Source organism: Hyperolius riggenbachi, chromosome 6 (genome assembly GCF_040937935.1).
Source record: "Hyperolius riggenbachi isolate aHypRig1 chromosome 6, aHypRig1.pri, whole genome shotgun sequence".
NCBI lineage: Eukaryota > Metazoa > Chordata > Amphibia > Anura > Hyperoliidae > Hyperolius > Hyperolius riggenbachi.
The window spans coordinates 223,475,509-223,499,177 of record NC_090651.1 but is presented as its reverse complement, the minus strand read 5'-3'; the positions used below and the strand labels follow the sequence as shown (position 1 = coordinate 223,499,177).

General features: G+C 43.1%; 1 protein-coding gene across 5 annotated transcripts in view; it reads left to right on the top strand.

The window, feature by feature from the left end:
* Positions 1 to 23,669, top strand: part of VPS13D (vacuolar protein sorting 13 homolog D) — a 410,462-nt gene that overhangs the window by 70,183 nt on the left and 316,610 nt on the right. For all 5 annotated transcript variants that reach the window (XM_068240470.1, XM_068240469.1, XM_068240471.1 and 2 more), the window contains exons 13-16: positions 8,211 to 8,390; positions 10,065 to 10,195; positions 16,326 to 16,401; positions 18,502 to 18,672. In XM_068240470.1, coding sequence (XP_068096571.1) covers positions 8,211 to 8,390; positions 10,065 to 10,195; positions 16,326 to 16,401; positions 18,502 to 18,672 — 558 coding nt within the window. The remainder of the gene's footprint in view (positions 1 to 8,210; positions 8,391 to 10,064; positions 10,196 to 16,325; positions 16,402 to 18,501; positions 18,673 to 23,669) is intronic.

The following is a 23,669-nucleotide window of genomic DNA, read 5'->3' as shown; positions in this document are numbered from 1 at the left end:
TGTTTTATGGTAAAATAATAATCTGTTGATTCTTTTTTTTTTTTATCTCATGAAAGAAAAATGTCGTCCATAATTTTAGTGGGTTTTTTTTTATTCATGCAATTAAAGCTGAAGTTGGTTGACAAAAACTCTCAGCTTTTAATATTTTCCCCAGTAATAATTTAAATTAAAGATTTAATTTAATATTGAATTCCACAAGTTGCAGCTGTTTGTCATATAGAGCCTAGGTTCTCAACGTGTGGTACGCGTACCCCAAGAGGGTACTCGGGCTTGATATACTTAACCACTTAGTGACATGCAGATGTATTAAAACGTCCTGCTGGAGCCTCTTAACCACTTCGCATCCAGACCTTGTTTTCAACTTATTGACCAGAGCAGTTTTGACAGTTTAGCGATGTCCCTATTTAATCAGAAATAATTTTATCCCTACTTATGACACAGAAATGAAATATATATTGTTTTTTTCAAGACAAACTAGGCTTTCATTGTATGCCATTTTTTCCCTCAAACAATTTTGTTTTCTATGAATTTTAATGGGAAAACAAAGAAAAAAATAGAAAAAACATGTATTTCTCAGTTTTACCAATTCCAGTTTAAAAATAAAAAGTGCTACAGTCGATAAAAAACTCACATTTTGTTTGGCGATTCTTACTGCTTATCACAAAACTTCGATTATGTTTGTCACAATTTATGGTGAAGATATTTGATTCTGAAATAGTGCTACAAAGTGTGTTTTTCACTATGAAATGAGAAAATACAAGTATTTTTAATAGTAAAAATCAATCTCATTAGCTCAGGAAACTTATATTCCCATTCACCTATTAGTCCTGCATCAAATAGTGCCAGAAATATGCACAGGAGCAAGCCCAATCCTGCACAGCTGTGCTTCTGCTACAAGACGTATATCTACTGACCTGTGGCTTAGATGAAGTCCCAGAGGACGTATATCTACTGACCTGTGGACGAAGTGGTTAATGGCTCCAGGACGTTTTAAAACGTCATGTGTTGCTGCTGTTCCCGCTCCCGTGCACGCTCCCACGAGCGCATGTGCGTGCGCTTCCGCTCGTGCACGTGCATTTCTGTGCACGTGCATTCCTGTGCAAATGCACGTGAAAATAGTGAAAAAACCCACTAAAAAAAAAATACACCTTTATTTCCAAATACTATATTGTCACCAAACTTTGTACTAGGGACATCATTAAAATCTTGTTATAACCAGGGCAAATAGGCAGATAAAATGTGTAGGTTTTATGTACAGTAGCAGTGTTTATATTAAAATATAGAGGATGAAATTGGAGTAATTGTGTATTTTTTAATTTTGTCCCTTGTTTTCCCCTTTAAAATGCATAGAAAATAAAGTAATTACTGAACACAAATATTAAACCCAAAAAACCCAATTGGCGGAGAAAAAAACAAGATATAGATAATTTCATTGTGATTACTAGTGATTAACCACTTGCTGACCGCCCACTACCTATGTCACCACCTGTCACTGCTACCCATCATACCCATCAGATCAGACCCTCATCTGCCCCTTGCGGGCACCCAATGACTGGCCCACACCCTCAGATCGCCCTCAGATACCCCCGATCACCTCCCCAGTGCATTGTTCTCATCTATTCCCCCCTCTATTCACACCCTGAGACACCCATCAATCACCTCCTGTCAACCCCTAGCACACCTACCCATCAAATCAGGCCCTAATTTTCCCCCGTGTGGGCTCCTGATCACTCGGCCAAACCCTCAGATCCCCCTCAGACCCCCTTCCATTCACCTCCCCAGTGCATTGATTGCATTCTCCCCTCTAATCACCCACTGAGACACCCATCAATCACCTCCTGTCACCACCTGTCACCCCCTAGCACTCCTATCCATCAGATCAGGTCCTAATCTGCCCCCCTGCGGGCTTCTGATCACCCGGCCAAACACTCACCCGCCCCACCGCAGTGACAGAATGTTTTTTTTCTGATCACTGCTGGTACGACTTAATTGTGGCTAAGACCAACCGTTTGCCACACAATACACAACCGCCAATCCAAGAAGCTACTATGCCCAGTCTTTTCAGTGGAAGCCACTCCAAGTTTCCGAACGTAACATTTTTTGGGGCCTTCTCCTTAACATGGGTCTAGTCAAAAAGAATGTATTGCGGTCTTATTGGTCTACGCACCCAATACATCACATGCCCATGTTCTCTGCTGCCATGTCCAGGTCACGATTTGAGAACATCCTGCGCTTCAGTGCCAATACAACCTGTCATCTAAGAGGCCACCCTGCTTATGACTGGTTCCACAAAATTTGGCCCCTCATAGACCACCTGTCATCAAAATTTGCAGATGCTTATACCCCTGAACAGTCATTTTGATGCATTTGGTTTCTAGACTACTCCTCACGGTTTTGGGCCCCTAAAATGCCAGGGCGGTATAGGGACCCCACCAAGTGACCCCAGTTTAGAAAGAAGACTCCCCAAGGTATTCCGTTAGGTGTATGATGAGTTCGTAGAAGATTTTATTTTTTGTCAAAAGTTAGCGGAAATAGATTTTCATAGTTTTTTTCACAAAGTGTCATTTTCCACTAACTTGTGACAAAAAATAAAATCTTCTATGAACTCACCATACACCTAACTGAATACCTTGGGGTGTCTTCTTTTTAAAATGGGGTCACTTGTGGGGTTCCTATACTGCCCTGGCATTTTAGGGGCCCTAAACCGTGAGGAGTTGTCTTGAAACCAAATGTTTTAAAATGACCTGTGAAATCATAAAGGTACTCATTGGACTTTGGGCCCCTTAGCGCAGTTAGGGTGCAAAAAAGTGCCACACATTTGGTACCGCCGTACTTAGGAGAAGTAGTATAATGTGTTTTGGGGCGTATTTTTATATATACCCATGCTGGGTGGGAGAAATATCTCTGTAAATGACAATTTTTTATTTTTTTTTACACACAATTGTCCATTTACTGAGATATTTCTCCCACCCAGCATGGGTATGTGTAAAAATACACCGCAAAACACATTATATTACTTCTCCTGAGTACGGCGATACCACATGTGTGGCACTTTTTTGCACCCTAACTGTGCTAAGGGCCCCACAAATGACCCCATTATAGAAAGAAGACACCCCAAGGTATTCCGTTAGGAGTATGGTGAGTTCATAGAAGATTTTATTTTTTGTCGCAAGTTAGTGGAAAATGACACTTTGTGGAAAAAAACCAATAAAAATCAATTTCCGCTAACTTGTGAAAATAAAATAAAATCTTCTATGAACTCACCATACTCCTAAGAGAATACCTTGGGGTGTCTTCTTTCTAAAATGGGGTCATTTGTGGGGTTCCTATACTGCCCTGGCATTTTAGGGGCCCTAAACCGTGAGGCGTAGTCTTGAAACCAAATGTCTCAAAATGACCTGTGAAATCCTAAAGGTACTCATAGGACGTTGGGCCCCTTAGCACACCTAGGCTGCAAAAAAGTGTCACACTTGGTATCGCCATACTCAGGAGAAGTAGTACAATGTGTTTTGGGGTGTATTTTTACACATACCCATGCTGGGTGGGAGAAATATCTCTGTAAATGGACAATTGTGTGTAAAAAAAAAAAACTTAAAAAAAAAAACTCATTTACAGAGATATTTCTCCCACCCAGCAGGGGTATGTGTAAAAATACACCCCAAAACACATTATACCATTTCTCCTGAGTACGGCGATACCACATGTGTGACACTTTTTTGCAGCCTATGTGCGCTAAGGGGCCCAAAGTCCTATGAGCACCTTTAGGCTTTACAGGGGTGCTTAAAATTTAGCACCCCCCAAAATGCCAGGACAGTAAACACACCCCACAAATGACCCAATTTTGGAAAGTAGACATCCCAAAGTGTTCAGAGAGGGGCATGGTGAGTCCGTGGCAGATTTCTTTTTTGTTTGTCACAAGTTAACAGAAATGGAAACTTTTTTTTATTTTTATTTTTTTTGTCACAAAGTGTCATTTTCCGCTAACTTGTGACAAAAAAAATAAAATCTTCTATGAACTCACCATGCCTCTTAGTCAGGGGCCTCAAACTCGCGGCCCGCGGGCCATTTGCGGCCCTCGATACAATATTTTGTGGCCCTCGCCGGCAAAGGCTTCCTTATAGTTCGCTTCAGTGCTCCCAAGTAATCCGCCGCATTCCCGCCGCTAAACGAGAGCTGCAGAGCCCCCAAATCGCCCGGGGGGGGCAATCCGCCGGCATTTCCTGGAAGGGGCAGAGCTTTCAGCTTCAGCTCTGCCCCTCCTGACATCAATCGCCGCACGGATCGCCGCCTCTCCCTGCCCCTCTCTGTGAAGGAAGAGTGAGAGAGGCGGGCAGAGGCGGCGATGCGCCGTGATTGTGAAATTACTTATGCGGCCCAGCCTCATTCTGACTTTGCCTCCTGCGGCCCCCCAGGTAAATTGAGTTTGAGACCCCTGCTCTTAGTGAATACTTTGGGATGTTTTCTTTCCAAAATAGGGTCATTTGGAGGGTACTTATACTATCCTGGAATTCTAGCACCTCATGAATCCTCACAGGTGCTCAGAAAAGTCAGAGATGCTTCAAAATGGGAAAATTCACTTTTTGCACCATAGTTTGTAAACGCTATAACTTTTACCCAAACCAATAAATATACTCTTATTGGATTTTTTTTGTTATTATCAAGACATGTAGCACAATAAATATGGACAAAAATGTATATAGAAATGTTACTTTATTTGAAAAATGTCAGCACAGAAAGTTAAAAAAATATTTTTTTGACAAAATTCATGTCTTTTTTGATGAATATAATAAAAACTAAAAATCACAACAACAATCAAATAGCACCAAAAGAAAGCTGTATTAGGGACAAGAAAAGGAGGTAAAATTCATTTAGGTGGTAGGTTGTATGACCGAGCAATAAACCGTTAAAGCTGCAGTGGTCTGAATTGAAAAAAAGTGTCTGGTCCTTAAAGGGACACTTCAGTCAAACAAAAAAAATGAGTTTTACTCACCTAGGGCTTCCAATAGCCCCCTAAAGCTCTCCGCTGCCCTCGCCGTCTCCCTCCGATCCTCCTGGCCCCGCCAGCAGCCACTTCCTGTTTTGGTGACAGGAGCTGACAGGCTGGGGACGTGAGTGATTCTTCGCATTCCCAGACACATTAGCACCCTCTATGCTGCTATATGGTATATGATATATGCTATAGCAGCATAGATGCCGCTATTGTGGCCAGGAACGCGAAGAATCACTCGCGTCCCCAGCCTGTCAGCTCCTGTCACCGAAACAGGAAGTGGCTGCCGGCGGGGCCAGGAGGATCGGAGAGAGACGGCGAGGGCACCGGATAGCTGCAGGGGGCTATTGGAAGCCCCAGGTGAGTAAAACTCATTTTTTTTTTGACTTAAGTGTCCCTTTAAGAGGTTTTATGACTGCAGTCCTTAAGTGGTTAAGCTATTGGCAAATGAAAGGGATGAGCACTGAAAGGTGAAAATCGCTCTTGTCCGTTAGGGTAAAAACCTCCTTGGGGTGAAGTGGTTAACCAAAAATAACTAATTTAGAGTTTTAGAAAATGATAAATATTATTTAAACAACACCAAATAAGTATTTTAGCCAATTAAAAGCAACGGTAAATGCTAGAAAATAGTTTAGAACCAATTCTGTACTACGATTAAATATATATTTCTCAAGGGGTACTTGTGATAATGTTTACTATGCTAGGGGGTACTTGGTGAGTACAGGGTTTTAAAAGGGGTACATACCAATAAAATGTTGAGAAACACTGATATAGAGGGCTTGGACATGAAAGCAGTGAGTGAAGCAGTCATATGATCATAATTTCAGCAGCAGTTTAGAGGTACTTTTAGATAAGTGAGGTGTGGGAAAATACTTTCTTTTTTTATAATCTGACTCTAATTACTGTATTTCACCGTGGACTTAAGGTAGCCATACACTGGTCAATTTGCCATCAGATTTGACCAACAGATAGATCCCTCTCTGATCGAATCTGATCAGAGAGGGATCGTATGGCTGCCTTTACTGCAAACAGATTGTGAATAGATTTCAGCCTGAAACCGATTCACCATCTGATGAGCTGCCGCTGTCGCCTGTCTTCCCCCCTGCATATATTACCTGAAGCCTGGTCCCGGGCATCTTCTCCGCATCGGCTTCCGGCTGGCATCTTTTTCCAACACCTTCCACATCACGGCATCCGCGTATAACTTTCTGTCACTCCGGTGACAGCGGTAGTTCAAATAGAGTGCCCTGTATTTGTACTTCCGCTATTACTGCAGTGACACAGGAAGTTATACATGGATGCCGCCAGATGCCTGCCGTGATGCGGAGCAGATGCCAGCTGGGAGGTGATGCGGAGAAGATGCCTGGAGCCAGCTTCAGGTAATGTATACCTGCGTCTATCGTACGCCGCTAGCGACGCGCTCCGTACCCGCTGGCGATAGACGGTAATTTCCCGCACGGAGCGATCGACGGGATCGATCTATTTTGGGATGAAATAGATCGAAATTTAGCGTGTAGCGTGAAGGATGTGACAGCAGATTTGATCCCAGTGATCGAATCTGCTGTCGATCGGCGGGTAATCGGCTAGTGTATGGCCGGCTTTACCTGTGGGCAGTGCATATTCAATGGGAGCAGGCAGGAAGGTCTGATCCATTGAGGCTGCAAATCTGGTATCACATGCTATCAAGCCACCCAATCAGATGTGGCCTGATGTCATGTGACTGTGCCTGTCCTGCTGACACTGCAGAAAAAGAGGATTGAGCTGTTGAGGAGCAACCAGCTGAGCTGCTGGATGAGTGGACTAAATGAAGGCATACTACAATGCGCGCTCTGCAACACTTCAGCATGCTCCACTGCGCGCTCTGCACAGCTTCAGCATGCTTCATTGTGCACTCTACAAAGCTTCAGCATGCTCCAATGCGCACTGTGCACAACTTCAGCATGCTTCATTGTGCACTCTACACAACTTTAGTATGCTAAAATGCGCACTCTGCACAGCTTCAGCATGCTAAAATGCGCACTCTGCACAGCTTCAGCATGCTAAAATGCGCACTCTGCACAGCTTCAGCATGCTAAAATGCGCACTCTGCACAGCTTCAGCATGCTCCATTGTGCTCTCTGCCCAGCTTCACCATGCTCCATTGTGCTCTCAGCACAGCTTCAGCATGCTCCAGTGCGCACTCTGCACGGCTTCAGCATGCTCCAGTGCGCACTCTGCACGGCTTCAGCATGCTCCAGTGTGCACTCTGCACAGCTTCAGCATGCTCCAATGCGCACTCTGCACAGCTTCAGCATGCTTCAATGTGCACTCTGCACAGCTTCAGCATGCTCCAGTGTGCACTCTGCACAGCTTCAGCATGCTCCAATGTGCACTCTGCACAGCTTCAGCATGCTCCAGTGTGCACTCTGCACAGCTTCAGCATGCTCCAATACGCACTTTGCACAGCTTCAGCATGCTCCAATACGCACTTTGCACAGCTTCAGCATGCTCCAATACGCACTTTGCACAGCTTCAGCATGCTCCAATACACACTTTGCACTGCTTCAGCATGCTCCAATACACACTTTGCATTGCTTCTGCATGTTCCAATGCGCACTCTGCACAGCTTCAGCACAATACAATACAAACATATTGAGCTTGCTCCAATGAGCAATCTGCTTTGTTAAGGGGTCACAGTAACGTCCGCGCCTCCTCTATCGCGCTCCCGTGGTCGGGAACACACAGAATAGGACCAAGGATGTGGAGTAGCCCATGACTGATCCAGTCGATGATCTTTCAGAGGGGCACAGTGGCACAATTGAGAGGGATGAGAGTAAATTGGGGGACCTGCAAGTTTATGAGGGGCTGGAAGAACCCCCAGGTTAGTTAAACTTAACTACTTTCACCCATTTAAAGGACAGGTGCGAGGTGAAAAACAAAACGATCGTCGACGGACAAGTAGGCTGCCAGGGGCTGGAAGAAGCACCTGGTAAATAGATCTTTTTTTTTTTTGTTTCACCTCGCACCTGTCCTTTAAGGGTCTCTTTAAGAGGGCACTGTATTCAGGAAAAGTGAGGGGGCAGCTTATCTGCATGTTGGTTTATCAACAATAATGAACAGTACTCTAAGTTAAAAGGGACCGTTTTTTTTTTTTTTTTTTTTTTTTGCCTGGACATAAGTTTTAAAAACGTTTTCTTAAATAATGTCTGTATTGATTTTATATTACTGTTATTTCTTACGATAGGTACAGATGAGTTATTTGATCCAACTGCTGAAACTGCTAACTTGAATACGTTTACTAAAAGAGATCACGTTTTTGCAAAGCTCAACTTCCAGCTGGAGGGTGGCACCATTACTCTTCTTCACAAGGAAAAGAACAGCACCCTGTTTAAAGAAGCTGCTTTCATACAACTGGAATTCTCAGGTACACATTTTTTATAAACTTACTGAATATGCCCTGCCTTTGAACTGGTATATGAAGAAGACTCATTGAAAACTGCAGCAGTGTTGCAGTTGACCAGAACAGCTTTTCACATTCTTTGCCAATTTCCCAAAGTATCAAACTCAAAGCTCCTAACAATCTGTTTCCTTCATACTTCTCCTCCATACTTCTACTCACTAATATCAGTCTCTTTTCTAGCTATAATTTCCATTGTGCACACAAACATATGTTAAGAATCCTTGTGTTCCTGAATGCATCATGATCTAACCATAGGTTATTCATACCTCCCAACTTTTTGATATAAGAAAGAGTGACACTTAAGCCACACCTCTAACCACGCCCCCGGAACACGACTGGTCACGCATACCATAAATATTTCATAAGAAATATATGTTTTATAATTCAAACCACACTGGTCCTTTCCATCCTGGTTCATTTTCCTTCATATTAACATTTAAAAATAAGAAATATATCGATTTAAAGGATGGAAATAAAGTTTACAGTGAATTAAAGACTGTTTTTGGGAGAAAAATACATATGTTTACATGGATCTGTACATTAGACCTAAAAGAAGGGACAAGGTTCCCAAAGAGGTACTCTCCCTCCGAAAGAGGGACGTTTGGGAGCTATGGGTTATTCTCTTCAGTTTCTCACCCAGCATGCTTCCTGCTGAATCTGACACAGATTCTCACTACCTCAGGATATACAAGGCCAAGTCATTTCTGTTTCTCTTGTTCCCGCCCTGCCCTTCTAGAATGTAAGCTTGCATGAGTATAGTTCTTCCCCCCCCCCCCCCCCATTATTTCCTGCAATTGATGTATACAATGCAATGTATATAATTGCAGGACCCTGTCAGACTCCAACTGACACGTGTGTATGTGTATATATATGTTTGCTTCATTTTTTTAAAATGCGGTTCCCATTCACTTTAAGCACCAACTTTTCTAATTTCCAAACTTTTGGCCAGGACTGTAGTTACCTTAGGGACTGAACTTTTTTTTAATATGTATGTCATAAGTTGCCTAATCTCCATGCTCCCCTCCAGTGACTGACTAAGCATTACCTTGTACTCATACTGTGCTGTGTGATCTGGTTTTCTTGTATTCCTGTATTGTCATATTGCTGTATGTCACTCCTAAATATTGTCTGTAACCTAAACTAATGTCCAGCGCTGCGTAACATGTTGGCGCTTTATAAATACAATAAATAATAATAATAATCTATATTCCTTACAATACATCACATGGTACGATAAAAATTCTTATTAGGTTACATAGTTGTGCAAATGCTCTTGAGTGGTTGGATACAGGTCATCAGGTTTACAGGTCATCATTCCTGTAAACTAATTCAGAAAACATTGTTGAAGAATCTATAAAACCCTTTTATCCATTTCCAAAAGACTCCCTCTCCCCTCTGCATTGGATCTCCTTAAATCCTGGAGATCCAATTCCTGTTGGCATATTACTATTTTAGGGCTTTTTGTTTTTAATGTGCTTTGAATTTACCCAGGGTTTCTTGATTGTCTTCTGTGCCTGGCATGTTTTTTTATGCAGTTTTTAACTGTTAGATCATCTTTGGTTATTGTACCCAGGCCTCATGTGGCACCATCACATTTTATTTGATTTTTGATTATTTATTGTATTATCGCTCTTTCAGGGATGAAGGTCAGGGTGGAGTCTTTGCTCCGAAGACATTCTTCCCTTCTTATGGTTCAGCTGGGGGGATTGTTCCTCAGAGACCTGGCCACACATGGAACCATATTTCCTAACCTCGTCTACCCTAATGCGGTAAGTAATTTGATGTTTGTCTTTTTCTGTAATGCTTGATTAGTTTTGCCCGACTGGACTTGGCTGGCCATGTCAACTGAGATTTTTCTTATTAAAGGACAACTGTAGTGAGAGGTGTATGGGGGCTGCCATATTTATTTCCTTTTAAACAATACCAGTTGCCTGACAGCCCTGTTAGGCTGCAGTGGTGTCTGAATTACACCAGAAACAAGCATGCAGCTAATCTTGTCAGATCTGACAATATTGTCAGAAACGCCTGATCTGAAGCATGCTTGTTCAGCGTCTATGGCTAAAAGTATTGAGGCAGAGGATCAGCAGGACTGCCCGGCAACTGGTATTGCTTAAAAGGCAATAAATATGGCAGCCTCCATATACCTCTGACTTTAGTTGTCCTTCAAAGGTAACTAAGCTCCTAGGTGAGTATTGCCCTGTAGATAAGTAATCCTACTGACCCTAACCCTCGCCCCCAACAATGCACTCCATTCAGAACCTACCTTACTAATTTACAATGCTTATACTGCGCTCCAATGGAAAATACAAAGTGACATGTCACTTTGTATTTTGCACCTTATAGTGTTTATAGAGCACATGATAAGTTTATGATGAGTTAGTATATTATGTATGTTGAGGTATTGAGTCACTAGGATTGCAATAGGCAGTGGTATATGAATCATGTGGATGGACCCTTGTAACAGGGGAGGGATAGTATAATGGGGGGGTGAATATAGTAGTTATCAGTGGAAGCACTGTCAGATGAAGTTAGCAAGGTCACTTTTTTGATGGTTAATGCATTACTGCATGTGATGAGTATTATCATTTGTAATGGGTATTGTCACTTAAATAATAATTGGTGATAAGAGGAGTAGGAGAATGTAAAGCACATTGAGGGGGGTTAGGATACAGTATGAGTAATACTGCAGGTGGTGAATGCTACTATATGTAATGGGCATTGTCACTTTAATAATAAATAATGGTGTTAAGAGTAGTGAGAGAATGTATTGAGTATGAAGCACTAGTAGTGAGATAAGAGACGAGCTGTGAGATTATGGATTGGGGTAATAAAACTTAGGTGGGAATATGTTGTAAAACTTATGAATATAGAGGATAAGACTGTTAAGATTATTTATTGTAAATTTTTATTGTAAGCTGAATGTATTTTAATGTATTTTTTATATACCATAACTGCGGAATATAACAGTCAGTACGCTTTGTGGCAGCCTAGCAACCAAAGGAGGGCGGTGGTGCAGGTGGAGCCACAAGCGGAAGAGGCGCGGATGGTATTTAGCTAGACGTCGGGTAGCAGCCTCCAGCCCCTGAATGAGTCACGTTGCGTGACGAAACGCGTAGGGTGGAGTCGGAGGTGTGCGCGCTGACGTCACGGAAATCCGAGAAGGAAGCAGGAGAGACAGGGTGGTGGCGTGCGAGTCTGTTATATCCGCGGTAGGCTCGTATGTACTATCTGTCAACCTGCGCATATGTGGCAATAAACTTGGAAGCTGGTTTTACATGTGGAGATCCTCCTTGGCTGACATCTAACACATGTAATATGCTATTGTCCAAGACGCGCTTCTGGTGAGTGCATTCACATTGGGAGAGAGAGCAAAAATCCCATATACGGTGGTGGCACTACCCCCAGGAGTGCAGGCACAGGGTGCAGAGTGTGATCTATTTAAGACAATACTTGGAACTATGTGCATGTTTTAAATTGTTGCAGGGTTGGAAAGCGCAGTGAATCATTGTGAATTTGAGAACCTCCCTTACTGGGAGGTTCATTTTTATTTATTTTTTTCCCCTGGGGTTCAATTTGCTTTAAAGTGCACCTGTAGTGAGAAAAAGTGCCGTATGGGGCCTCCTAAAGAGGCTTCCCTGTCGTCGTCGGCAGAGGGGATCCAGCACTGGCTGCCCCCAAAATCTCCTTATTGACTCTTGTTAGCTTGCACGCATGCACACTGACTACTCTCCACTCAGCCTATGGCAGAAATAGCCCAGCCTGATCAGGTCCGCTCTACTGTGCAGGTTGAGCCATGTGCGCAGCAGAGCATAGCCAATCGGGCTTGGCTACTTCAGTCTGAGCCTAAGAATAAAGCCGCTAGTGTGCAGGCAGGCCACTGTAAATATTATTTCTGTGGTTGGTTCAGGGGTCCTAGCGCTGGAATGAGCTGCCTGAGGAGGATGGGGTAGCCTCATTAACAGTGGCTTCCCCACCCTGTGTAAGTACCCCCAGAGCACTTTTTTCCCTACAGGTTTACTTTAACCACTTCAGCCTTCAGTGTTTTTTTGTTGTTTTTTTTACCTTATGCATCCAAGTAATTTCCACATTTCAGCGTTTCTCCACCACACTTTTGTTCAGAAGACACCAGCATTTTCCTGCAGACAACTTTTTGCATCCTTTGCACGTTTTTGCGCATGCGCCCTCCACCATAGAATGACGGCACCTGTTAGCAGTCCATGGGAATCATACACGCGTTACAATTTCATACGTCGGGGAGTCATTTTACGCTAACAAAATGCGGTCGGAAAATGAACGAATGTGCATGTCGCCATTGAAAAACCTTAGATACGACACGTGCTATTCTACAAAGCCTTATTATCTACCTAACAGTGTAATTTATTCTTATGAATGATTATTGTTACCGGCTGTAATAGTCATCAGTGGCGTACAAACCATAGGGGGTCCAAGAGCTCAGCACTCCAGGTATAGCCATCCCTGGGGGTGCCGCTGCAGACATGGTGCGCTGAGGGAATCTGGGGTGACTGCTGTGTGTCTCTAGCTAGTGTTAATGCTGCCCGCTTGCTTGCCGCTTCCTCTCCTGGCTCCTGGCTCTCTCTCTCCTCATTTATGTTGTATGAAGTTCCCCTGGCTCCCACCGCTGCCATGGGTTCCCATCCATTTAGACTTGAGCGGTGGCCAATGACAGCGCTGTATACTTCACTATCTGTAAGTATACATGCTCTGTCATTGGTCGCGGCTCGTCTCACTCATCACTGCCGGCCACACTGTCGATGTCTGCAAATTTGAATGAATGAGTAAAGCTTGGGCAGCAGAACAAAGGGAACGATGTGCAGGCAGACAAGCGCCAGGAGAGGAAGCGACGGGCATCGCTAGCACCTGTGTGGCAGCCGACTGAGGGAAAGTTTGACACACTAGGAAGCAGGTGAGATATTGCTCAAGCCAGCATACTCGGGGGGGGGGGGGGGATGGGGGGTCAGAGAACATACACTAGGCCACCTATACTTAGGGGGCTCCTATACTTCAGAGGTGGGGGCAACTGACTACTCTTTGGAGGCTTCCTATACTTAAGGGGGGCATCTGGCTACATACTGAAAGGAGGGGGGGGAGCTGCCTATACTTAAACGGGGCATCTGACTACACAAGAAGCCACCTATACCAAAGGGTGTGGGGGGGGGGGCAATCTGACTACTATGAAGCGGCTTCCTATACCTAACTAGTTTAGGACCGCACTAATTGAAATCTATGCCCTGTTTCGGTGGCTATCTGGCTGCCAGGACATAGATTTCAGTTCTCCAACACCTCTTGTTCTCACCGCTTTCGTCGCTTCCGACGATCTCGCCACTTTCTCCCCACCGCAGCTCTCTCGCTCTGCCGTCTCTATAACGGCAGAGTCCTGTGAGCGGGTCAGGAGCTGATTTCATTGGCTGCTGACCCTGTCTATCAATGTAAGCAGCTCCAATTGGCTTACATTGATAGGCAGGGTCAGGAGCCAATGAAAGCGGCTCCTGACCGGCTCACAGGAACGCTGCCATCATAGAGACGGCAGAGTGGGTGACTGAGGTGGACAGCGATTGCGGCGGGTATGTGCAGCGATTCGTCGTTATTCCGCTGTTTCTTGTACCAGTGGTCTCTGGTCCTTAAAGGGGGAGAGACTGCTGGTACTTAAGTGGTTAAGGGGGGAATCTGGCCACGTACTGAAAAAGATGGGGGATGCTGCTTATCCTTTAAGAAGGAGAACTGGCCCCCCTTGGGGGGGGGGTGCCTATACTTAAGGGGGGCATCTTACTACACAAGGAGAAGCCACATATACCAAAGGAGGGGCATCTGACTACTTCGAAGAGTCTTCCTGTATGCCTTCTGGCCGCAATAGCAGCATAGGGGGCGATATACAGGCTGGGAACGCGAACAATCACTCGCGTTCCCATGCCTGTCGGCCGGTGACGGCCAAATCGGAAGTGTTCGCCGACGGGTCCTGGAGGGAAGCCCCAGATGAGTTAATCTCATTTTTTTTTCTTGGCTTTAGGTTCACTTTAAGGACCGCAGTGTTAAAGTGGTCTGAAAGCCAGCATTTCCACTTTGCTCGAAAAGATTCCTCACAGCTTGAAAGCTACTATCCCAGATTTGTTTTTTAGCAGAACATCACTGAAATGGTTAAGCAAAGCACTTTGTCTTGCTATTCAGCTTCGAATCCGCATCCAAACTGTAGATAACACTATCTTTGTGTACTTTCCAATGTTGTTACAATGTGTGTAAACACAGTGTAACAGGTGAAAAGGAGCTCTCTGTGAAGCTCTCTGTGCTTCAAGCACACAAACAGCTCAGAACAGCTATTTAGAAGATGTTAATATATAATAAAAAGCAGTTTGAATAAAATGCAATGACTGCTTTTAGGGCGCGATAAACTACACTTTGAAAACTTGTAATTTGTAAACAGATAATATTACTGATGCAAATATGATAACTGAGTAATGAAAAGTAGGAAAACACATTTTTATTGAATATTATGTCAGAGTTTCAGACCATTTTAAACCCCCCTAAAGACCAGGCCATTTTTCACTAAACAGGCCACTGCAGCTTTAAGGCCTCGCTGCAGGGCCGTACATGTCAGAACACAAGTTATCCCCCCCCCTTTTCTGCCCATCAACAGAGCTCTCTGTTGGTGGGCAATGATCGCTCCCCCAATGTTTAATTTTTTTTTTATATAAATATTTACCTGATTATTTTTTATATAAATGTAACCTTTTTGTTTATATATTTTTTTATCAGCCCGCCCTCTCTCCCCCCCGCAAGCCAATCACCGTGATCAGTTGTGATAGGCATCAGCCTATGACAGCCGATCACTCCTGTCTCCCCCAGGGGGACAGCCCTGTCACACGGCTGTCCACAGTACAGTGCTGCCTTAGATCGCATGCACTGTACACGATCTTCACTGGGAGACTGATGGCTCCGCTCTGTCATTCATGCAGAGATGCGTGCACGTGATCTCCAGCAAAACAAGCCCCCAGGACTGCGCACGATCGGCGTTAGGCAGTCCTGGGGCTGCCGCTGTGTCCATGCCAATTGGCGTGGAGTGGTCTTAATCAGATTAAGGGTGGCCACCTATACTTAAGAGTCGAGGGCATCTGGCTACCTATACTTAAAGAGGAGCTGTTAGGTATAAGGTCTCAGAGAAAATAAACACATATATCAGTAGCTAAAGATTGGCTGTACTTACATTACATATGCATTTCACTGTCCACGTTTGGATTTCACAGAATTTGTATATAGTATATGCAGAGATAGATGCTCCTGACAGCTCATGGCAGGCTCCATGTTTTTCTGTCAAATGTGTCGTCATGTCCTGCCTGCTTCCTGATCACAGAAAAGCTCCTACTTGAACAACACAGTGTGCAGTGAATATTAATGAGCCATGTGGCTAGGAACAATAGCTGACTCCTGCAGTGAACTCTGCCCAGAGATTTATCAGTGCTACGCGCTGGACTGATTACAAGCTGCTGTAACGTCTCATTAGCAGCCGAGGGGAGGGCCCCAGAATGCTTTGCAGTATAGTATGCGGCTTGCGTCCTCTTGGGTTTTAACAGCCTTGCTGATAAGCACACATCAAAGGTAACTGAGATTTTTATCTTCACTAATGGCTTTTGGGCTTCCTTCTAAACTGTTTAACACAGGAGAATAGAGGTTTAAATTAGCTTCTGCAGCCTGACAGTTACTCTTTAAAGGGGGAGGGTTAATCTGGCTGCCTATACATAAAAGGAATGTCCAGGCCTACCCCCCCACCCCCCGCTGCCGCCACATGTAAAAATGGAAAAAAGATTTGCATAATGTTCATAAGTTGAAAAGTGTTGTTTTTTGCTGTTTTCTACGTCCTACAACTTTTCATATTTCTTTTTCTTCTAGCAAAAGGAAGTTTTGTGTTCTTCCCAGCCATCAAGCCTACACAGTGGGTCAGGTGACATCCTTAGTCCTAGTACTTGTAAGTCTTTACTTCCTCACTGGTGAGAGGAGTCCATAGTGTTTCACGTGTTGTCATGTACAATTATGTTTCTATTAAATAGGACCTGAGTTACAGAATATATGAAACTGACATTTTATATCTTTTAAAAGCCAAACGTAAGGAAAGAATTGACCACTTCAGCCTTCATGGTTGTTGTCACCTTATGCATCTGAGCAGTTTTCACATTTCAGTGTTTATCCCATTCATTCACCAATAACTTTACCATTACTTATCACACCTAAATGATCTATATCTTGTTTTTTTTTTGCCTCAAATTAAGTTACATACTCGTTGTTTTGCTGAAACTTTTCCAGGTTTGATCAAAGCTTTAAAAATAAAATGTTCTTTTCCTTGCTAGATTGAGTTTTTTCCTACCTATTTTTTATGTGACAGGGATCCATGCTATAAGGCACATCAAAATGTATTCTTTAACTCATTATGATTTAAATGGGGTCACATTCGATAACAAACTGGATGCACCGCAATCCATTATTTTCAAGGTGCACCCATGTCTATTTTGCAGGCCATTTTTTTTTCCACTAAAGGTGCCCATACATCACTTGACATGACGGTCGATCGAACATCCGATTCGATAATTATTATCGAATTAGATACAAAACGGTGCCACCACAAGCATGCCCGTTTGACGGTTCAACCCATTTCAGCCGGGATTGGTCAAATGTATCGATAGGACATGCTGCAAAATGTTGCGCCAACATGGTCAAACAGGTGCACAATGGTAACATGGTGCAGTATCTGGACGAACATGACGAAACCCCTGGCGCTGTTTCCCTAATGTGAATGTGCCCCCCTCCCGTGCATTCAATGCTTTACCTGTTTGCTGTCTTCCACCATGTTCGTCATGCATCATCCGCATTGCCGCTGTGCTACCCTAAAGCAGGTAATAAGTGTGTTGCATAAAAGACCGGTATTGAGCTTGTATGGGGCTTAAAGAGACCCTGTAACCTCAAAAACATCCCCTGGGGGGTACTCACCTCAGGTGGGGGAAGCCTCCGGATCCTAATGAGGCTTCCCACGCCGTCCTCTGTCCCACGGGGGTCTCGCTGCAGCCCTCCGAACAGCCGGCGACAGACCCGACTGTAAAATTAATATTTACCTTTGCTGGCTCCAGCGGGGGCGCTGTGGCTGCTTTCCGCTCCGAACTACACGGAAATACCCGATCTCAGTCGGGTCCGCTCTACTGCGCAGGCGCCGGAAACTTGCGCCTGCGCAGTAGAGCAGACCCGACGGCGATCGGGGATTTCCGTGTAGTTCGGAGCCGACAGCCATCAGAGCGCCTGCGCAGGAGCCGGGAAGGTAAATATTGACGTCATCTTTCACGGAGGGCTGCAGCGAGACCCCTGAGGGACGGAGGACGGCGTGGGAAGCCTCATTAGGATCCGGAGGCTTCCCCCACCCGAGGTGAGTACCCCCCAGGGGATCTTTTGATGTTACAGATCCTCTTTAAGGCTGAATGGTAAACTGCAGCAAAGGTAACAGGACTTAGAGGGTGACGCCACAGTGCTCCTCGGTGATAGTTGCGGTAAAAATGCCTTGCGCTCCTTGTGCATGGCAACTTTAACTCGCTATAATGCATTAGGCCCAAGATGAGATAAAGATAGGTACATATAGTACTATTCCTACAAAAAAATTATTTGAAATCCCTTTTGCTGTACAAGTGTTTAAAAACTTACTTGTTGAGTTATCTATGAAAATTAGCTTTTCAAACAGCTTGTCAAATTCAACCCATGTCAAGTAAGTAGAAGCCAAAACAGCTGATAAGGTATTAGTGCTAAAATGTTCAAAGGGTCTTACCTCTGTATTGCTGCTCAGCAAAGCAGATATTATGTCAGTCACGCTGCTGTTTAGTATGCAGTCTGAAGCTCACAAACTGAAAATCAAAATATGATACTCCTTTCTGTGTTACTATTTACCTATGTATCATTAGTAGTACACATCCAATTATCTCATACGTTTATTTTGACTTCAGATTTGCTTTAATACAGTGCAGGTCACTTTCTGCACAGAATTGCATTCACAGATTGCAGGTAAAATTAATTATGATCTGGCTTGTTACAGCTTCCTCTGGTGATGACCCTGTGTTTAAAATGTTGTATGAGAAAAATCCAGCTCACAGCGTGTTTGAAAGACGACTAGAAGTCAGCACAAGACCTCTGAATATCATCTACAATCCACAAGCAATAACCAAAGTGGCTGACTTCTTTTATAAAGGCAAAGTTCACAGCTCAGGTAAGGTTTAGTAAGTCTCCAGGTTGTCCTTGTCTTATTGCTGAGAATGGTGTAGATGGAAGTTCATATAAAATCTGACCTAAACTCAGGACTTCCTACCTCTGCTCTAAAAGATAAGCAACAGCATAATAACATTTAAAGAAAAACATTTTTTCGTTACAACTTATAGAACTACTACAGAAATCCTACAGTGTTTACTTTCTGGAATTCCTGGGAGCACAGAAAGGGTCAACCTTCAGTGTTTTCATATTAGCACAGTAAAATGGTACAGTGCAGACACAGCTGACAGCCCTGATTTACACTTGCTCATTACGTGCTGATATCCGCTAATTACCCTGGCTGATCTCTCTAGACACAGAGTGAATTTCTCACCAACTATACGTGTTTCTTGCCTGTTGTGCAAGAGATTAGGGCCGCTTTAGGCAATATTGGATCAGCATTGCTGCAGAATCTTTCTGCAGGTTTCTAGTAGTGAAATAAGCTGGAGCCTTTTTTTTTCTACTGTGAAGCATGTCTAGTATTATTTTGCCCATACACATTGATTTTCTCATTCGATTTCCAGCAGATTTGATCACCCTGATTGAATCTGATGGGAATCTATTCCCTTAAATGTCCAATCATTCAAATTTCAATTGAAACCAAAAAATGATCAATATTATCAATCAGACAGAATAGAAAATCTAGGTCAATCGAGGGCAGGCAGGTGCAGTGGTCGATCGATAGCCCATAGCATTGCACTGAACAGTCCCTGCTGGAATCTTTTAAAAATGTATTTCTTCTGTGTGTGGTAGGAACCAATTTCTTCTGAAAAGATTCCTTTCAGAAAGTTGATCATTTTGGAACATTGGGTGGATATCTATATGTATATGGCCAGCTGTAGTCCCAATTCTGGGAGATGCAGTTTGTTTTTAGGAGATACAGAGACCATTCATTTATCCATACAATATACAAAGCTGTAGTGTCATTGTCCTTTGATTTGCCACATCAATCTTATCAACAGAAGGCAGGGTTGAACTATTGCAAGCTAATAATGCAGACTGTCATCTTAGTTGAAGAGGGACTTTATGCCTGCTACACCCCATGCAATATCCCATTATGATGGGAATACACGGTTCGTTTTTGAGGCAGATAGATGGTTGGGAAGATAATTGCCGACATGTCCGATCTCCCGTTCGATCGTTTTGCTGCTCGCTTCCTGATAGAAGTGAAAGGAAAATGATAAAAAAAAACAAGCAAAAGATAAGAGAATCGACTGCAGGATCGAGCGGCAAAAACGATTGAGCGTCAGAAACGAACCATGTATGCCCAGTTTGAATCAATTTCCAATTGTTTTTTTTTTGTTTTTTTTTAATATAAGTGATTGGAAAATTGATCAGAAAAATGATTGGAAATCAGATCGGACCTGTTGAAAATAATTGATTTGACCCATCTGTCTGACTGGAAGTTGCATGGTGTGTACCAGGCATTAGCTGCTTTCTGTGTCTCAGTGGGGGAGATATTCTTTCACTTTATGTCAAGATGGTTCTTGCTTTTCCACACTGTACAAAAATAACTTTATTTCTAGCATTCTCTGTTCCTGTTGGAGAGATGTACTCTATTTAAAGGACTCTCGAGGCCAAATGTTTAAAAAAAAACATTAAAAAAGTTATATACCTGTGTAACTTTGTAGGACACGGAGGACGCCGTCCGCGCCCTCCGTGCCGTTCCGCCGCGTCCCCGCCGCTCACAGCCCCCCGGACGGCTCCCGACCCCACGGCCAGGGTCGGGCTCTCTGCCTGTATCAAGATGGCCGCGGCAGCGCACTCCGCATTGCCGCTAGTGCGGCTGCGCAGCTTCAGGGCCAGCCCCCCGATCCACGCATCCTGTTGCAACCTGTTGCAACAATAATATTTTCCATTAAAAATTTTATTTCGGTAATATTTTGGTGTGGGAAATAAACAGTTATTTTTTAATGTTATTATATGTGTAAATTGTAATGTAAAAAATATGTAGATGTAGTTTTACTATTTGGCCACAAGATGGCCACCTTGAGTTTATTTTTTTCTCCTTGTGCTTCTCGCTAACCGGAAGCACAAGGGGGACGGGGACATTTTTTTTTTTTGCAGAAAGACTGAAGCCTCTATTAAGAGCGCTACGGTTTTTCTGCTGGGAACACGGATCGGTGATCGGGAACAATGTTCCTCTTCACTGATCCCAGGGCTTCTGTGAAGTCTAAGACCTGTAATATAAATTTAAAGTGAGGCCAAACACCTCTACTCATACGTTGGCTAACGGACTCCGAATTTTAGACCCTTAGGAAGAAGATCACACGGACACCAGCTACATGTTTGCAAACCAGATCTTCTTAGTTTAATAATGAAAGACTTCAAGTTTTTATAGCATTATGTCATTAAGTTAATAATTACAATATGGCGTGATTGGTTCCTATTTCTGACTTTCATACCTGTCAGCTAATAATTTTGCTAAACACTGCAGAAACATACATATCTATCTGACATGTCCTAAGTCCTTTATTATCTGGTTTCAGTCAGCTAATCTGTTATGATAGAGGGAGAAAATTAAACTTTGAAATCATTAGACCCCCTTATCTAGTTTCTATTGCTCTGAGCTGCTGCTAGAGAGAAACAGATTTCTGTCTATTTTCCTATTATAACAGAAACTTAAGAGAACCTGTCTCGTTATACAAGGAGGATTCTACAGTTAGGTATATCTATATTAATGTAAACCTCACATTTCCCCCCTTTTGGCCATATGATGGCCACATAAATTAATAAATCAATTATAACAACAATTAACAAACAAGAATTTTACAGAAGTAATTCAAAGCTTTCTAACATAAACTTCTGACTACACTACAGCTAAACGCGGTCACCACACGTTAAGCGCAACAGTGACAAGCGCGTTCAAGGCACGGTCACCGCACGTTAAGCGCAACAGTGACCAGCGTACCAACCCTGATAGCCAATTGGCCTTCAGGCACAGGATCTAATAGTTAGACCGACGATGTCGCGCAATTTTCATACTCCTGGGTAGATATTTCATCATAGGAGCTTCTTCGTTGAACTAAGTAGATGTGAGCTTCAGATGTGCGAGTGCACCTGCTAATGAAACACATAATGAATCTATAGCAAAGGTAAAACATCAGAACTGTGAGCAGGAACATCACCAGATAGGCAACTATTTGTTTAAAGAACCCTCCAATTGAACCAAATAAATTCCCTATATTTGTACCTTTAAAAGGATTCCATCCCTCATTGCCTATTTCCCTAACGGTGTTTTGCAACTCTTTTACTTTTTGTAAGTGGTTGAGGACTGTCGTCACTGTCGTCAATCCACGTACAGCAATCATCCTGGACCACCATACACATCCCCCCCCTGGGCCGCTAATATGTATATAATCTAAGTCCAATTTTTCTTGTAGTGCCAACTTGCGTACTTGGGCTATTTCAACTGTGTTAGCAGTGACCGCTGCAATGGTCTTATTAAACATATTAGTCCAGAGTAGTTATTTAATCTTATCATCATTTGCATCCCCCAACCTGTCCGTGTAGGGAAAAAGGCCCATGCATAATCATTGGCGGTAAACAGACTCCTTTTATATAGATTGTGATGGGGCAATAAATATTTCTTTGCAGTTATAGCTTTTTCTTCTACAACAGCTACTACTGGAGCTAAGGTAGCTACAGTACATTGACCATAGCTACCTCTTGGCAGCCAGGCATAAGCCCAGCGTCCACAAACAAAGTAATAGGGTGGTTGCAATGAGATTATACCTCGTGAAAACATCTCTTTTGATACATTAACATGTGCTCCTGCTCCTATCATAGCAAGCTCTATTCCTAATAAGTTTGCACACTCTGGGATCCGGATAGCATCTAATACAGTGAAATTACATAGAGTTTTATTTATACCTTGATCTGAGGGAAAATTCATATAACCAGTGTTACCCCCTAGGGGCATAAGTAAGGCTATTCCTAGGGACCATGCATCAGTACCTATATCATTTATGCTTACATTTTTCCAGAGCATAGTAAAGTTATATGTGGCGTTATTGCAATATGATTTGGGCAGTCTACCTATAGATACTAGAGGTGTCTCAGGGATTTTTCTATATCCATGCATATTGTGGGCTTTGAATTAGGCATTGGTTTTAACACAGGGGTTCTCCAGACAGCTCTGGCTCTATCTGCAGTATGGTTTCGTCCTAAAATGTCCTCTTTACTTAATGCTTCATTTGTTATGGGGATGGCTATTAGTAGCAACCCCTTTGAATCCTTTGGCCTCATACCACATACTCAACATTTTGTTTTATTCTCAGCTAATGCCACTCTCCTTTGCAGCATCATATACAGGTTTGGTTCTTCCCAGAACAAGTCTTGAACCTGAAATACATTGAAAAAATACACAAATAACACAATGTGTAAGCCTATCAGTTTAACCATTGTTGTCTTTGGTCACTTTCTTACAATGACTGACGTGAGTCCAGTTAATGAATTCCTCAAGTTTTACTGAAGTAGCTGTCACAAGGAGAAATAATTTTTATGAGTCTCAGCTAAATGGTTCTGTATGGTAATGACATATTCTGCTAGTTTTGAATGAAATTATTGGATTTGCTGAGGCAAATTTATTCTGTTCTAGGTACCTGTCAAACAAGATTTCATATGGACTTAACCTAAGTCTGTGTTTCATTGGGGTAGTTCTTACGCTATACAGGACGATAGGTAAACATTCTGTCCACAGCTTACCTGTATCTTCACACATTTTCCTTCCCTTGTTTTAATTGCACCATTTAGTCTTTCTGCTTTCCCACTACTATTGAGAATGATAAGGAGTATAGAAAGCCTGTGTGATACCCATAGCCTGCATTATTTCCTGTACCACCTGTCCTGTGAAATGAGAACCTTGTTCACTGACAATTACCTCCGGCAGTGAATATCTGCATATTACCTCTGTTAGGGCTTTGTTTTTGCTTTTTTATGTTTTAGCATTTGCTTTGA